Source organism: Caretta caretta, chromosome 7 (assembly GCF_965140235.1).
Source record: "Caretta caretta isolate rCarCar2 chromosome 7, rCarCar1.hap1, whole genome shotgun sequence".
Taxonomy (NCBI): domain Eukaryota; kingdom Metazoa; phylum Chordata; order Testudines; family Cheloniidae; genus Caretta; species Caretta caretta.
The window spans coordinates 72501411-72520176 of NC_134212.1; the positions used below are offsets into that span (position 1 = coordinate 72501411).

Genomic DNA, 18766 nt, shown 5'->3' on the forward strand with positions numbered 1-18766 from the left:
CAGAATTGAGTTAAGAGGGAGAAAACTAAAAGCCTCCCACAACCGCAGGAATGCAACCTAAATTTGCAAATGCCGCCTTTAATTTAGGCACGTGCAGGATTACGTGAGCCACATACTTGTCCCTGCACTTTGCAGCTGTAAATAACTGCATGTACACTAACACCTGCACACATATGTAAGTGCTTGAATTTACGCCTGCAAAACCTAATGAAGACAATGAGTTTTGAAACTGCAAATTTTAACACTCATGTAAGTCTAGGAGATAAAACTGAAAGTGTTAGACTTTACATGGCATGCATACTGGTGCTGTGCCAACAAAAGTGCAAGCGCAAATATATGTGCCTACACACAAATAAAAGCTAGGTAGAAAGCCAGCTAAAACTTGACCTCAGCAAGTGTAATGCAATAGATTAAGAGTTACCATGCTCTGACAAGATTGTTAGATTTTTAAAAAAACATATCCAATGTTCACTAGAATTCCTTACAGTTATTTGACTTCAAATGCAAGTTCTGACAGACAGCAGGGGAATGATATAACCTGTATGTCTATGTTCTCAATAAATCTTGCATGCTAGGTTTGGCAAGGGGTGGCAAAAGCAGCCATGACTCTGGAAGCAGAATCTTTATAATCTTCTTTTAGAGAGGAGATAATATAGCAGGTTACAGAGTTAATGCGAAGGGTGGAAGGAAGATTAAGGCCATTTTCTGTTTTTTGAATTTAAGGGGCTGGTCCTGGGGAATGTAGTTCAAAAAAGCAACACTGTAGTCAAAAATGGCCCAAAATTTAGATTTGATTAAAAAAAAAAAAACAACAAGTACAGAACTTAAGACAAAAAAAAATCATTTAGGTGACATTTAAAAAAATCCAGTAGAAATGTTTTGTCTGTTAAACATGATCTGTGATATTTACAATCCAAACACTGTAGCAATGAGTTTGTGTGCCAGAAGCTAAAAATTAAATTCATTAAACAAAAGCAAAAGTGACTAGTGCATTTTTCACTATCCAGACTAGGGGGACTGCAAAAAGTAAATACACAGCATAACCAGAGAAAAGAAAAAAGTAGATTTGCTAAATCTCAATTTTAATCATTCAAGTTGTTTATAGTAATTTAGAATATTTTCTTTTTTAATTATGATTTTAATCTGATCATGTCCCTTTCAACTTCACAAATGACACAAACAGAGGGATAGCTCAGTGGTTTGAGCATTGGCCTGCTAAACCCAGGGTTGTGAGTTCAATCCTTGAGGGGGCCATTTGGGATCTGGGGCAAAAATTGAAGATCAAATTACAGTATCTGAAGCATTGTTAGAATGGTTTTTACCTACAAGACACTGAAATACCCACAAGTTCTTAAAATTGCAAAGCAGCCCTTTAAAGAGTCAATTACTACCAGAAGAATAGATCTCAGCTAATTCCAGAAGCAAAGTGAAGACAACAGACCTCCAGGCAAGCAGTTTTGTCAATGACCAGGATAACAATCTCCGTTTCTTTTGACTGCTTTAGAGCTTGTACCCTAACTGCTAAGCACTATTTGTTTAGGGGTAAGATGCCCATCAAAGAATGTTGGTCAATATATAATATGTATCATCCTGCTTAAACATTTCTCATTTACTCAATAGCTTAATTATTTCAAATACAAGTGTACTTACTGTTTAAAAACCTCTCAAAATAAAAGTGCTAAAAAAAAACAGATAATAAAGTTGATTGATTTTGTTTTTCTCTTAATAAACCACCATGGTTGCAAGTATGACCTCGTGGTTCTCAAAGCACTGTCCAATGGACAGGGCACTGGGACAGAGACCGGGGTTCTAATTCTTGCTCTATAAACATAGGCAAGTCACCCCACCTTTCCGTGCCTCCCTTTTCTCTCCCACCTTTTGTTTCTTTTCCACTTACCTAATAAGGTCACCATAGCATGGATTGTCCCTTACTATACATTTTTACAGCACATAGTACATGGGACCTCAATCTCAGTTAGAGCTTCTAAGCGCTAGTATAATACAATAATAGAGAAGCTGCCACCAAAGTTCTCACATAACATGGTAGTTTCCCTCTACCCAAACTGGCAGCTTAGCTGAAGTCACATTTTTCTGAACTGTGTTGCCACGCACAATTAAAAAAAAGGCAATATTTGCAAGTATAACAGATGCCTATTGACCTTTAAAATCCTCCTAAAGCTCCACTATCCGTAATCAGTGTACTGTAACAGGTGAATCTTATTTCCTTTTTTATTTTAACATCATTGTGCAGAACTTAACCTGTGTTGAGGACACAGTTAATATTAATTTAAACACCACATGTAGAAAAATTTTCAACTTTACATGGATTTCTAGCCGTGAAAATCCATCAAAGTCAATAGGACATGCAATGTTAAAATGCTGTGAAACACTTGAAAAAGTGTATTAATCATTATATAAAAATGTATGGTTCCACATCATTTTGCAAACAAAGTAAGGCATATTCTCCGTCTTGATGATCTTAAAGTCTAAAGATCTTATCCTGCAAATCTTTAAGAGAACAGTCGTTAGCCCTTTTCTTATGTGAGTCACTCTCATGTGTGTACAGGATCAGATCTTAAGACAGACGAGACAGACTGGTTGCTGAAAAATTTACTCCAAGAACTCTTCACTCCCTAACACAATCAAAAAAATGGCTTCCAAATTACTACTGGCCAAAAAGGGAAAAGCCACATTGTCAATTTACTATATTGAATGATGTTGTACATATTCCTTTTGATCAGCTGAACACCAACACACACAAAAAAATTTGTTAAATTAAATTTTGTTTTCAGCCTAATTAAGACATGAAGAAGAGATGAGTAAGTTCCATAGCTACATGGGGCAGTCAGGCATAAAAAGAGTAAACAATTGCACTTTTCTTAAAAGAGATGCTAGCAGCAGCCATAAACCCTGGCAATCTAGAGGAGAAAAAATTAAAACCCTTTAAATACTTTTAAAACTGCCCATGTAATTAATAACCAAAAATTGTCACCACCTCAGAAGTGTTGAATTACATATGTGAAAAAAGGTGGTGGTCTCAGGACTATATCCACTGAATTCATAAACCCCACCATCCTATAGAACACTTGTTGGTAACTTTGCTGGCAGTCTCCTCATAGGAACCAAAGCCAGAAAGGGCCTGGAAACTGAACTACCTCTCTTGGCCCTGGAGATGGGCCCTCCAGCTCAGAGGTAAGGTAAAACAGGGAAGCCTGCACAGTCTGTGCTGTACTTGTTCTGTGAAGAAACAGAAGCTTCAGTCACCACTGCTGTCACCTTTCACCAGAACTAAATTCACACACAGACGAACCAAAAGAAAAATCATAATTGCTAATTTTGGCCTCCCTTTTAATTTGTAAGCCTCATTTGACTCATTTCTAGATGATTTATCAGAGTAAAACCAAGTTCTAAATATGACACATTTATAAAAATGTGCCTAAACACAAACACACAATAGCAGGGTTTCACCAAACACTTGTTTGAACTATTACTTACAGAGCAAGACAGGAGAGTAGAGTAATTTTCTGTAACTAAATAAGTTAAGATTCCAATCCATGCAAAAAATTAATGCATAAAAGCAAATATTTTAAGTGAATTAGCATCCCCATACAAACAAGCAAGTCTTAATAATTGACAAAAAACATCATAGAGTAAGAAAAAAAATTAGAGCTGTCAAGCGATTAAAAAATTAATCACAATTAATTGCACTGTTAAGTAACAGAATACCATTTATTTAATTATTTTGGTGTTCTCTACAGTTTCAAATATATTGATTTCAAATACAACACAGAATACAAAGTGTAAAGTGCTCACTTTATATTTATTGTTGATTACAAATATTTACACTGTAAAAAATATATATATATATATATTTTTCAGTTCACCTAATACAAGTACTATAGCGCAATCTCTTTACCATGAAAGTTGATCTTACAAACGTTGAATTGTGTACAAAAAAAATAACTACACTCAAAAATAAAACAATGTAAAATTTTAGAGCCTAGAAGTAGCATTGAGTGGACTTGTTGTTCAGCCAGTTGCTCAGACTAACAAGTTTGTTTACATTTGCAGGACATAATGCTGCACGCTTCTTATTTATGTCACCTGAAAACGAGAACAGGCATTTGCATGGCACTGTTTTAGCCATCGTTGCAAGATATTTAAGTGCAGATGTGCTAAAGATTCATATGTCCCTTCATGCTTCAACCATCATTCCAGAGGACATGCATCCAAGCCGACAACGGGTTTTGCTTAATAACGATCCAAAGCAACACAGACCAATGAATGTTCATTTTCATCATCATGAGTCAGTTGCACTTTTACAATAAAGAGATTGCACTACGGTACTTGCATGAGGTAAATTGAAAAATACCATTTCTTTTGCCATTTTTACAGGGAAAATATTTGTAAACAAAAATTGTGTACAGTGCTCTCTTTAGATTTTGTATTCTGTGTTGTAACTGAAATCAATATATTTGAAGAAGATGTAGAAAAACATCCAAAAATATTTAATAAATTTCAGTTGGTATTCTATTGTTTAACAGTGCGATTAAAACTGAGATTAATCAGGATTAAATTTTTTGAGTTAACAGCAAGTAATCGACAGCCCTAAAAAAAATATTTTTCATTAACAAAAATACAAAGTTTAGAGGTAACAAGAAATAGCTAGCAGGTGTTTGGAATTTAGAAACATGTACAGAGTGAAATATTTTCCAAACTATAGAAACTTAAAGAAGGTAGTTTTACAAAACATTTAAGGCTGGAATTTCCAAATCCAGCATGGGGAACTAAGCACTCAGCTCCCTTAGGCAGCTATAAAATACCACACCATATATATGACTTAAGTATAGCAGAGAACATGTTGTGACTCTATTACAAATATTAGAAGCTTGAAATTTCTGTAAATCATAACTAATTTCCTTCAATAGACTGATTAAATAATCATATTGCTACAAAAAAATTCTGAAAATCAGATGTCTGCTTCTGTTAATATTTTCATAACCAAGACATCTCATATTCTTCAAACCAGTTCACCATACTTGGGCTTCTTATATTTTTATGTTGCTGCAATTTCATATCTTGCAATGATCAATATATAAGATAAGTTTCATTTTTTCATTTAATAAAAGACCATTTACAAAACAGTCAAAGAGTGGAATCAATATTTATACTTTTTATCTTAACAGTAGAATTTTCAGTTAACATTTAGACTTACCTTATGCACACTTTTAGGGTTTTCAAGCCATGTGTAGTACATTTCCTCTACATAATTTGAATTACTTCCACTCAGGAATGGTTCTGTGGCTCCCGATGAAACATAACGTTGGCTCTGCAGAAATACCTTTCTGGCTACATCTTGCTTTACCAAAAATTGAATGCCATGAGGTTTCAAGGTAGCTACAAGAAACCTCAAATGACTCATGTTTGTTCATTAGGTAGAAGATCCAAATCTATTAAAAAAGACAAAATAAACATAGTCGAAAGAATGCCCAACGCACTACAATATCTTACTATGAAATCTAGCCTTGTGCCATATATTTCCTCGTTAACAAAGTTCAAGCTTAAATACAAAATATCTTCAAGACAGTGGAAAGCCCACTGATCAGTTATGAAGCCAATGCTCTAATATCCCTGCTGTCTACAGCTGTGAAGGTGTTTCTAAGGAGTTGCCCATTCCCATTTCCCACACCCAACAATCTGACAGAATCTGGAACTGATGACCCTGAGGGCTTCTATGGCTATAAACAGGGAATTGCTTGAGCTATGTGCCCCCAATGTCCTGGACGCATGAAGAAAAAGGAAGTTTACTCACACCCCTTGGTGATATTGGCAGCTGTTGCTGCTGTCTCTCCTTGAAGGATGATGTGGCATTTTTAAAGACCAAACCCCTTACAGATATCCTAGAGGGCTTCCGCCCACATCTTACGCCTGGGAGGGGAAGATGGAGCTGCTGGTCCCAGATTCATAGCTCCATGTGTTATGGAGGGAGTGCATGGAACATTAAGTGTTCATGTTGGCTTTAGGTTTAAGTAAGACAAGGTTACTGTAAGAAGTGGCTTGTGAATGACCACCTAGGTTATTCTTTTGAAGCAATTTATAATTTGTGTAAATGAGCACTCCTGAAAAGTGAAGGTGGTACACTGTTACACCCAACGACCACTTAGTTTGTTTGCTTGCTTTAACTGGACAAGTGAATTTCCTAGAATGTTGAACAAACAAACAAACAAAAATCACACACACACGCAAAGAGTTTCATCTTCATCTGAGAAATTCTGAGCATTAAAAACTTCCAGTGATGCCAGTTGAGGATACACAGCTCTCACTCGGAATTACAGTTCTAAATGTAAACTACAGTTTGAAACCTATACAAGAATCCAACTATTAGACAAATCAAAATGCAGGAAGACCAAAAATAACGTTACGGGAAGATGGTAATTTTGTTTTCACTTTAAAACACCTGAAAAACTAAAGCACAGATATTCAAAGTTAGCAGATGTCAGGGATGACATCTCAGAGTTATTGTGCATAGGTATTGCAAACATGATAATCAAAGCACAGTAATCGGCTACACTGATCCATTGAGACTGGTCTTTGCATGGATTATCTAGTTATGCTGCCAGTTTTAGCTGTGAATTTCCTTACTTGTGTTACTTGGGTCACTAACTAAACAATCACTAAAACAAAGCTTTTGAAGAAGCATATTAAAGTTTTAAATACACTTCTAAAAGATTCAAAAAGGTCACCAACTTAAAAATCACCTGTCTGATTTTTATTTTATTTTTTACCTACTATAGTTATCAGCAACATCGATATTGACTACAACTGACATAGATTAGAGGAAAAATATTTTTCACTTTGTGCATCTGAAAACACTTTGTGTATATTCAGTTCAACTGCACATAAATAATCCCTGTAGAATCAGTTTTCCCTGTTATTTGTGCGAGTCCTTCATGCTGCAACAGGAGAGAGAAAGACACTAAAAAAACAAACACACACACACACAAATCAGGAAGAGGTGGCTGTAAAACTCCTAAATTGGAAGGGGAATGAAAAGGCAATTATTTCTAACCCATTCGAACAAAGGTAGGTTTGAGAATTGGCATGAAAATATTTCTGAAGACATCACAATCACCAACACCTGGAGAAAAGAAAAATATTCCCTCACATTCTCACAGGCAACTTCTACGCAATCACTGCCCAAACTGGGGGCACTAAACTCATTTGAAAAGGGCATTTTAAATGTGCTCCTACTGTAGAACTGATCAATGAAATGGTTTTTAATTGTTCACTTTATTAATATAACTTCATAATCAAAGTTTTGTAAAATGAAACATTCATTCATAAAACTGGTTACCCCAATAACTGACTAATTGAGTTTCACTTTCAATCCAATTGCTGCTTAAATCGCTGAAACGTATACTGTATTTTCCACTGAATGTATCCGATGAAGTGAGCTGTAGCTCACGAAAGCTTATGCTCAAATAAATTGGTTAGTCTCTAAGGTGCCACAAGTCCTCCTTTTCTTTTTGAGGATACAGACTAACACGGCTGCTACTCTGAAACCTGTTTCAAAATTGTAACTTCTGCTCACTGTTTGCCATTCCTTACACTTGTCCATATTGTAACTCAAACTCCATTATAACTTGTCCCAAACTCCATTTTAAAATGCTCACTTCATTTTGTAAAAGCTTGTTGCAACCTTCATTTTTGCAAAACCCTGCTGTAATCTTACTAGTTTAGATATGTGAATGAGGTATGGGTGGATGATGGAATCAACCTCCAGCCCAGCCTGTACTGATGAAATAAAGTGTATACACCCAACGGCTGAAGATGCGGACAACAGCCCTGACAAAGTAAGAGGAGTCCACCCTCAAAAGAAAAGAACAAAAGTATAATAGAAGAAACATCAAAGCCAGGTCCTAGGCTGAAAGTCATGTCTGCAATTGACGGGTGATCCATCACACCAAACCCAGAGGCAGCGTGACACAGCAAGACCTATAGACTCTGGATTCAAATTAAAGCCTACAAAAAGGATGGGTGAGATGGAAGATTTTGAAGGGTAACATTCTGCTGCCAACATGAAAGGGAATTGGTGCATGGCCAACAGAGACCCAGCTCTTCCTTGTGCCTGGCTTTCCTGGCCAGTTAGCCGCCACAAGCCACGAACCCAAGCCTAGAACTCAAGCTACGTTCAGGACTGGTAAGTATACAGCAGCTGCAGAACGTGTGTGTGTGTGTGAGAAACTGAATGAAATGTTATAGCTATAACTGACTGCCTACTATGATTCTTTTTGTATTCACAATAAATGTGACATTTTGTCTTATCCCCTTTAATAAGGTCCTGATGGTTTTTATTTTATTGGTATAACACTACTTCTTACCATAGACAGATTCAGCCCTGTGCACTCAGAAGGCAAGTGTTGACAGACATGTGAGGTAATGAAAGAACTATTCCTATGCACATCTGAAGCACGCACACAAACACCTGCTTTGTTCCTGCTCCAAGCATGCTCCACAACAGATCATCTCCTCATGCCTAAAAGAGATCCAATGAAAATGATAGGCATGAAAATCCTCCCCTCATTTTTCTCAAACCTTCTCCTGATTCCAGATGTCTCTCCCTCTGCTGCAAGCAGCCCCAAAGATGTTATCCTAAGTCACAAAGGTCAAGTAACTTACTCTTAAGGAGATGCATGCTTTTAGCCCAATTGCTATTAAATATTTAAAAAAATCTTTTGCATTTTGGTAATACTGGAGAGCTAACACAAGTAACCACTGTGATAACCTTTGGGGCAAAATTAATGCCTTCACCTCAGACCAGAAAAAGTACAGAAGGTTCAGCTCCTAGAAAAAGTGCGTGGGTGTTTTGTTTTGGGGTTTTTTTTGGAGGGCGGGGGAGGGTGCAGGAGAAGGGGAAAGAAAATCATTCATGAACATAGTGCAAGAAAAATATAAAGATGCTAAAATCTCCACAGCAAAAAACAGGACAACTATTACATTAAAAAATGGCAAAATATGTAAAACAAGATTATTATGAACATAGGAATATGGAAAGTAAGGCTAGCAAATGAGAAAGCAACCATCATCCAGCCTGATCTCCTAAATCCTTCAACCAGTACAAAAACACATTAACCAGCAAAGCAGAGGAAATAACTTTGTGTAATTAGAAAAGGTTCTCTACAGTAAGCAGGAAGAATCCCCTGACGGAATCACCAGCATGCAAGGTGGTTTAGCAAAAGCTACACCAACTAATCTCACTGACGTTCAAGCAGCAGCACTTCTAGGACCATTAAAAAGGAGAGGCTCGTAATTGCTGTGAAATCCCTTATGATGTACAAAGCACCAGGCTCAGATGGGCTTGGGTCAGACTTCAATAACATTTTCCTCTAACATATATGCAATCCACTGTAGGGAGTACTCACACCGCCACACGTCAACTTTCTCCAGCTTAGATTCAAAGATCATAAAGCCTGAAGGAATGTAACGGGGTCGCACCCACCCCTCACAAGCACCCCTTCTGGTCGGGTGTGTCTGAAGTCTTTAAACAGTCCTGGCCCTGGTATCAGGCCATACCCTCAGGGCTTCCTCCCTGGAGGCAATGGTTTTGCCCTTTCTGAGCCCTTCTCTCAGGGAATAACTACCTCCCCAGAGGAGCAGGCCCTCCTACTACTCCTGGTCACAACTCAGGGACCCTTTAAGTAGCAGCCGCCATGTGCCACATCCCTTTTAACTAACTACATTTCCCTAGGCCACTTCTCAGCGGCCCTTAGCTTTGTCGAGTCCCAGGAGCCAGCCAGGAACACCTTACTTGCCCCCCAGTCCCTGCCAGCAACTATCTATCTTAGCACGTGCAGCTCCTGCAGACAGTCAGGAGGTCCTTACTTGCTTCCCTGGTTCCCATCCAGCCTTTCAGCTCCTGCAGCCAACCAGGAGCACCTCTTCCTCCCTCCTCCATTCCCTCCTAGCACTGAGCTGCCCATGGTGCTGCAGTTCCCTTTCACCAGCCAGGAACACCATTTGCACTACTCTGGCTCTAGCAAGGAACTGACTCTGGTCTGCACTGCAGCTCCTTTTATGCTAGCCTGCAATCTTCTGATTGGCTAGCCCCTTGCAACCTCCTGAATAGTCTTTCTAAGCCACTTAGAATCATAGAATATCAGGGTTGGAGGTTGGAAGGGACCTCAGGAGATCATCTAATCCAACCCCCTGCTCAAAGCAGGACCAATGTCCAATTTTTGCCCCGATCCCTAAATGGCCCCCTCAGGGATTGAACTCACATTTTGAAGACTTTGCTTCACTGCTCCTGTCCTGGGACAGGTGTAGCGGGGGCCTCTGGGCCTAGTCCACCCCATCACAAGGGACCATTGTGATTCTCTAGTCCGACGTTCTGCACAACATAGGCCATAGGACTCCATTGTATTAATTTGTTTGAATTAGACCATCTCTCTTTTTAAAAACATCCAATCTTGTGATGGAGAATTCACCACAGCCCTTGGTAAACTGTTCTAATGGATAATTACCCTCACTATTAAAAATGTTTTTTTCAGTCTGAATTTGTCTAGTTTCAACTTCCAGCTATTGGATCTTGTTAAACCTTTCCCTGCAAGATCGAAGATCCTCTATTATCAAATTTCTATTCTCCACCTAGGTAGGTATACACTGATCAAATCACCTCTTCAATTTCCTTTTTCGTTAACTAAACAGAGGAAGCTCCTTCAGTATATCACTATAAGGCATGTTTTTCCAGTCCTTTAATCATTCTCATGGCTCTTCTCTCCAATTTGTCAACATCCTTCTTGAATTGGGGGCATGAGAACAGGACACAATATTCCAGCAGCAGTTGCACCAGTTCCAAATGCTGAGGTAATACAACCTCCCTATTCCTACTTAATACTCCCCTGTTTCTATATCACATTAGCCTCTTTGGCCACAGCATCACAATGGGAACTCACATTCAGCTGATTAGCCACCATGACCCCCAAGTCTTTTTCAAAGTCATTGCTTCCCAGGTCAGAGTACGTATGGCCCGTATTCTTTATTCCTAGATGTATGACTTTTCCTTTTACCATACTCAAACACATATTGTTTGCTTGCACCCAGCTTATCAAGCAATCCAGATGGCTCTGTATCAGTGACCTGCCTTCTTCATTACTTACCACTCCCCCAATCTGTGTTTCATCTGCAAACTCTATCAGTCATTATTTTGTGAGTTCTTTCAGGTCATTAATAAAAATGATAAATAGCATACAGCCAAGAACTGACCCCTGAGGGACACCCCTAGAAACACACCAGCTTTGATTATGAAGATTCCCTGCCTACACTTAATTTTGAGAGCTATCAGACAGTTTTAAATCATTTAAAACATCCTTTTTCTCTAAAACCAGAACAGAAATATATATTAGAACACTTTTGCCTTCTACATTATTACTGAAAATTTCATTTCTATCTAGTAATGAACCAATACCATTGTTAGGGTTCCCTTTATTCCTAATATACTTACACTCCTCCTTATTGTCCTTAACTCTGCTAGCCATTGATTTCTCCATATGTCCTTTTGCTTGCTTTACTGGTTTTCTACAATTCCTAGTTTCTAATTTATATTCAGTGCTATCAACTTTCCCTTTATTCCACTGATGTCACTTCATCCCAAAGCAGGCTGATTTCTTTTAAAACCAGTATAGTCTCTCTCTCAGTTATGGATTTTTGAGCATTTAGTAAAATATGCTTAAACAGTTCTCAGTTATCACTCATTTCTCTGTTGACAACTATCAAAAGAAAGGAAAGCCCTGCATCATTGTTAGATACAGGCTACAAAATCCCCTTATCGGGCAAACATATATTAAAGAAAGACATAGGGCAATTTAGTCCGGTGTGCATTCCACACCATCATTTTTCCTTTCATTGTTACAGATCTTACAGTTCTGTGGATACTGCACCTCACACACGGAGGGCAGCAGGCAACTGTGATATACATTCTCTCTGGACCAAGAACTGTGATACACGGTTTCTCCACTGTCTCCACATTAAAGAATAAGCCTGAGTGTAAAGAATACTCCTGGGGGAATTCGGCGCCCAATAATTACAAATTCTGAACACAATAATTTAAAATTCTGCATATTTTATTTGTCAAAACAACACAATATAAACACGCCAGTTTCAATTATTTTGGTAATTTATTTCAAAATACCTGTCAGCAAGTATGTCCGTAACAAAACGGACAACAAAAAAGGTTCAGGAAATATTTTTTGAAAAAGATTTCTTACTAGGCATGTTAATACAGAACTTTGAGTAATAATTCATTTAAACTACAATACAGAAACTTATTTCCCACATGACTCAGAAGCAGTGCAAAGGCTTGGGGGAGACAAGGGTAATGGAAGAACTGAGGGAGAGGGAAGTAATTGCTGGGAAGGAGCCTGGGAGCAAACCTGGGGGATTGCTGGTTGTGGGTGGGAAAAGTATGGAACAGGTTGTTTGTTTGTTTGTTTTGGGGGGGGGGGGGGGAGAGAAGAGGGATTATTAGGGAATTGGGGAGCCTCTCCCATGCTGACCCTGGTTGACCCCTAGCCTCTCCCATTCAGTCAGGCACATCTGACTCCATCCCCATGCACCCCTTTCCCCCCCCCCCACGTGTCCTTGCACTCCCACTCATGCACCCCATCCTCCTGTCCCTGCACCCCCACTCCCAGTCAGCACCCATCCCAGTCTGTCTCTCCCACTAGCCCTTCTGAACCCCAGTCTATGTGACCCACCCAACAGCCCTATGCTGACTGTCTCCACCATATCCCATGCCTCCTCCCCTGGTTCTGCAGGCAGGGTGATGTGAAGAACGCAGCCTGTCCACCTCCCTATTGGCTGCTCTGACCAGTGAGCTGCCTTCCCTGTGTTCTGGCACCAAAGCAGCCACTGGTGAGCAAAAGGAGTAATTGCAGTGCCTCTCCACCAGAATGCATTTTCTGCAGAGAAAAAAACATCTGTGGGGGACATGAATTCTGTGTGTGCACAGAGTTCCCTCTGGAGCAAAAGTAGTATGTGTTTCAGCCTGCTAGGGGCACACAGAAGGATATCCTTGTGGCCATACTGGAAACGAACAACAAGATATGCAGTTGCCAAATACTCTCACCTGCACTACTGGTTTCAGCTAGGAAGAATATAATGCAAAGCATGCACCTATCTAACCATATGGAAGATCAATAAGGAGAAAAGGAGGACATGCTTATAGAAGTACAAGATGAAATGAATGGAGTCTCCTCAGTAAGATCAATATGCCAATAACGACTGAAAATAATTGGGAATACTGTCTAGTGGACTAAGCACGGGGCTGGAAGCCAGGAACTTCTGCATTTTAACCTTGATTCTGCTTTTGGCTGGCCTTGCCCAAACCATTTAACCTGTTTCGGTTTCCTCCCCTTTAAAATAGATAAGTAGTAATTATTTCACAAGGTTATGGCAAAGATGAGTTAGTGTTTGAACAGTGCTTTCAGATGTAAGGCAACGCAAAAAATCTTATTACTAAGAAGGTACACTACTCCCTCCAAAGTAAACGCTGAAGCTAGTTTCCTATTTAAGCCTATTTTTAATGACTACTCAAAGAGTATTACTAGTAGTATCACTACTAAAAAGGAGTATCATCATCACTAAAAGGCCTACTATGTAGTCCCTCCTCTGTCATGAGACACAAACATGTCCTGTCACTCTGAATCTCAAGGACAGAAAAACTATTCTAATAATGGATCAGAAGTCAGGAAAGACTATATCCAGGATGCTGAGTCACCATGCAAAGACTCTGAGGTCAGAGTACACCAGGTTCCCAATATGAAACATGAATATAAAAACAGCAACTTGACTTTGTGAAATTACAGCCATCTTGAAAATACAATCCTTACCCCTATGTACTTTGCCACTGTTCACAGTGACCACTAAGCTAATATGATCATATTAAAAGGAACTGATAAGCTAGTTTACGAGATACTAGTCCTACAATATGTAGTGCATGTGCTATGGTATCTATGCCTAGAGCCCTCAGCATTCATTGACATCAATGAGGGTTTCATATTCCCAGTGTATCATGTCAATTCTTTCATAACATTACTAGATACAGCCTTTCCTATTCCTCCACACAGCTAGAACTCTCATTCGGGCTCTCATCTCAGTTACTGCAATATCCTTCTCTCTGACCTTGACAAATACAATCTTGGTCCACTCATATCCATTCAGAATGCTCTTGCTAAAATTGTTGTCCTAGCCCATTACTTTGACTTCACCACCCCTCTCTGTTGCATGAAACAATCTGCTTGTCTTCACTCTCATGGTATGCTCACACTGCAGCTGGGAAGTGTGATTCCCAGCACAGGTAGACAAACTCATGCTGGCTCTGCTTAATATAGCTCAGTTTAGCTGCCCAAGTCCAAGCCCACCTGACCCCCTGGGTCCAAGTTTGAGAGGCTAGTCTGAGCCACTGCCAGTGTTGCAACATCCACACTGCTACTTTAGCATGCTAACTCAAGCTGACCCAGTATGTCTGTCCACCCATCCTGGGAATCACACCTCCTAGCTGCAGTGTAGACATCCCCTTAAGGCCCTTCACAGTCTACCCCCACATTACCGATCATCTCTAATTCACTATCGAGATGTTAACTCTGATATGCCCATAATGCCAACCTCCATCACCAGCTTGTTATATCTTCAAACAAACATGTTCATATCTTCTCCCGTGATGCCCCTCAGACTTGGGAGGAGCTTGCCAAAAACATCATCCTTCATATCCTTCCTTAAAATTCCTTTTCCATGATGCCTACAAAAAAATTAACAGTTATGGCCCTGGTAGGCTGAGATGACTAGCTATCAAACTGACTAACGCAGCCTCATTGTTTCCTTGTGCTCCCATCTGTTTCCATCTGTTATTATATACTTTTATTGTAAGCTCTTTGAGGCAGGAACTGTCTTTTTGTTTTGTGTTTGTACAGTGCCTAGCAAAACAGAGTCTTAGTCATACTAGAGCGCTCAGGTGCTATGGTAATACCAATAATTAATAAATATTTTTGGAAACAGATGATAGTCATACAAAAATCCAAAGCCATTTGGGATCACATTGGCAGAGTTAAGAATATATTTTTAGACCTCTAAGTGGTATTTTTAGTACATAGTTTATTTAATATAATGGCATTAAAAGCAATGATGTGCATAGCATATCATCTGCCACAGCATAATGTAAAAGTCCTCTATTTCTCATGTCAATGTGTTATCAAGGAAAGAACGGATACGTCACAATGAGGCGTATGACTTCACGGCAGGAACAAGAAAGCCAAGAGGTAAGTGGGTACAAATCCTTGCTTATACATCACTTTGCTCATTGGTATGCATGAATGCATGCATAAATAAAGGCATGAAAAAATACAGGGATACAAAGCATGCACACTGAATTAGTCCTTAAAGGGTCACTATCAACTTAAAAACCATACCTATATATTGGAAGATATTTCACCTACCTATGCTACAAGTATTGGTAATATTGTTATAGCAAAGAGCCGAGAGCAACTGCAAAAGAAAAACATTTTAAAAATAAGGAAGTGATGGTAAAAGCACAAAACTTGACCGGGGTATTCATGGCAGATGTAACACCAAAAGCTACTTTTACCTCATTTTTAAAAAATATGGACTAGATCTCAAGTTGATCGTATCCCTTAAATATTCCAGCAGAGAAAAAAGAGAAGCAAGGTGTCTACAAGTGACTTCAGCCATCATCCACTTGTTCTGCTTAAATTTCAAAAGAGGGTCAGTGTCCCATTTTAAGAGATAATCCAATTAACAACTACATAATCCACAAACTCAAAGACAGATTAGTTGTCCTCCAGGATGGTATAAAGATTATTGCGGAGGCAAAAATGTTACTAGACATATTATCCCTGACTAACAAAAAAGTGATACCTCATTTTACACAGATATGAAACAGAAGTGGACAAAGCCATCTCTGATGTAACTCCAAAGTCAACAGGTTTACATTAAGGATTAATTTTGCTCAATAAATCTAATGTCCTCCTGGTTCCTCCTTGTGCTTGCTGCTCTCCAGCACAGACAACAGCTGTCAGCATCAACACTTAGCAAATCAGAGACCACAAGTGTGATCACAGAGCATTCTGGCCTACTCAGCCCTGAGCCCATCATTCAAAAACCAGCACAAAGGGCAACAGACAGAATCAAGAAGCAGTTAGGATTATTCCATTTCACAATGCCTCCTAAATCAACCTTGAAATGAAAACAGTGATTGGCAAGGGAGCATGCTGAGTAGGAGCAACCAAAAGGAAAATATTAATTAAATCTCTACCAGGGATTGAAAAATGAGAAGGGAGTACTGAACTGGAAGAAAAAGCAAACTTGATATTTATTAAACAAAATAAACCACTCCAGCATTAAAATAGTGGAGGAAGACAGACAGCATTAGGGGATTTAAGTCTGAAAGCCTACATGTCTGTACTGTAATACAGCTCAAGATAAACTAGTTTTCAACCCTTGCAGGAGAAACTAGCTTTTGACATTGACAAGATTGTCAATTACCACAGCCCTGTGTCTAATCTTCCTTTTAGAGGAAGCAGAGGTGGAAGGGAAAGGTTGTGGCACAGTAGGTCTGGTATCAATGGTAATCTTCTGATATATTGATTGTTTTAATTGCTCATTAGACTTAAGGATGGCATAGACTGTACTGACCTCATTCTCCTCCTAAAACACCAGGTGTATTTTGTGGTTCTTTTAGATCTCTGTGGTATAAAGTCTCCATGAAGAACATTAACAGTCTGGCCCAAGCTTCAGAAAAACATCTGTCCCTTAGCATGGTTAATTTTCAAAATGCATTCCATGCAACTCCCTCTTAAGAGTTTCCTCAACAGCATAATTCTCTATAACATATGGTTGGTGCAGAAGAATGGATAAAGGTAGAAAAAACCCCATAGAAGCTGGTGCCTTATAGATATTTGAACTGAATAAGAGGTATGAATAAGAAGCCTTCGATCACAGAAGCAGATAGGAGAATAGGGAAGGAAGGAGGATTGCTTCAGAAAAATGCTCAGACATCACTGCAAAACTAAATCCTTATTTTTTCCTGCAGAGAGGAACTGTACTAAATGTAGAAATATCCATTTCCCTTAATGGTTTGGGTTGCGTTTTTTAGGGAAGGGGGTAGCCAAACAATTTATTCACACACAATAAATACTTGAAGTCCTCTATATGCAAGCAAAACCCAATTAACACATAGTGGGAAAAAATAAGTCAGGAAATGAAAATACTACCCTATCTTTTACAAACAAACAAAGCCAAGTTGGTATGTTTTAGTGGACAATAAAGTTGGTAGCATCACAATAATTACTACTATCACCAGTTTCCTGGAGTAGTTAGGACAAGTACTTGAAAGAAAGGAGAAGGAAAGTCACTTTTGTTCTTCAAAGGCTTGTCTACACTACCACCTAAGTCAATGTAACTTATGTCATTCAGGGGTGTGAAAAAACCATCCCCTTGAGCGATGTAAGTTACATCGACTTAAAGTGCTGTCTACTCCGTACTATACCAGCGGAAGACGCTCTCCCACCAACTTCTATCTCTCATTGAGGTGTTGACAAGAGAGCACTCTCCCGACAACATAAGCGTGTCTTCACCAGACACACTACATTGGCGCAGCTGCATCAATGTAGTGCGGTAGTGAAGACAAGCCCTCTATCTCCTGTGTGAAATGTAAATGCATTAACCTACCATGACCACTGAACACAACCATGTCATCAGTCTGTTATTCACCTTGCCCAAGATGGGATAATTATAGCTAATCAGATTGTCAAAACATTCATAGTGATGTATCAAATTTTAGCATAATAATAAAGGCTAAACAGACTTCTCTAATTGTTTCAGCTCTGCAGGCCTCTCACTTAAAGGCCCTCACTTTGGAAAGCTAGTAATCAAGTTAGGATCAGCATTTCCATTCTCTTTTGCTTTTCAGTACAACTCTTGGATGAATAAGAGAAGGGGAGAACTGTATATTGAAGACTTTCCTTTACAGATTCAGGATTAAATGAATCCTAAGGGCACAATTAAAAACATATTTCCATTCCAAGTGCCAGACTGTAAATACCTAGCTCTTATATAGAGCTTTTCATCAGTAGATCTCAAAGCACTTTACAAAAGAGGTAAGCATCATTATTCCCATGTTGCAGATGAGAAAGCAAGCACAGGAAGGTGAAGTCACTTCCTGAAGATCAGCCAGCGGGTCACACTGAGAATAGAATCCAGGTCTTCTGAGACCCAAATCTGTACTCTATCCACGATGCCATACTACCTCCCATAGAAGTAGATAGTATTATGTAATTACATACGGTATTCTAATCATGAACTTTAGAGAAAAACTTGAATGGCCATTTAAGTCTCCATCTCTTTGCAAACTAAAGTGATAGACAACACTATTAGATTGTCTTTTTCAATTTATTTACTCTTTTTCATATTTGTGCTGTTGCAACCCATAGGGAGGTCACACAATGCAATGCAGAGTAATCAAGGATTACTTGAATACACAGTAGTAGCCAAATTACATTAGTCCAAAACATACGTACTGCCTAAAGCAGAGGTGACCCTATTAATTTGGATTACGTACCTGGCTAGACTACAGCAACTCAAGTCCATCATCATAAAACACCCAGCTTAGCCACCATGGTCCAGAAGCAGCCTACTGTAGGCAGTCTGCTCTGCTTGGTACACAGCAACATTAACAAACAGGCACTTATCCCTAAAA

General features: G+C 39.1%; 1 protein-coding gene across 2 annotated transcripts in view; it reads right to left on the reverse strand.

The window, feature by feature from the left end:
• The window catches only part of OGDHL (oxoglutarate dehydrogenase L), a 109040-nt gene that overhangs the window by 89587 nt on the left and 687 nt on the right, over nucleotides 1-18766 (reverse strand). For both annotated transcript variants that reach the window (XM_048858031.2, XM_048858030.2), the window contains exon 2: nucleotides 5216-5450. In XM_048858031.2, the coding sequence (XP_048713988.1) occupies nucleotides 5216-5422 (207 nt within the window). In that variant the 5' untranslated portion in view covers nucleotides 5423-5450. The remainder of the gene's footprint in view (nucleotides 1-5215; nucleotides 5451-18766) is intronic.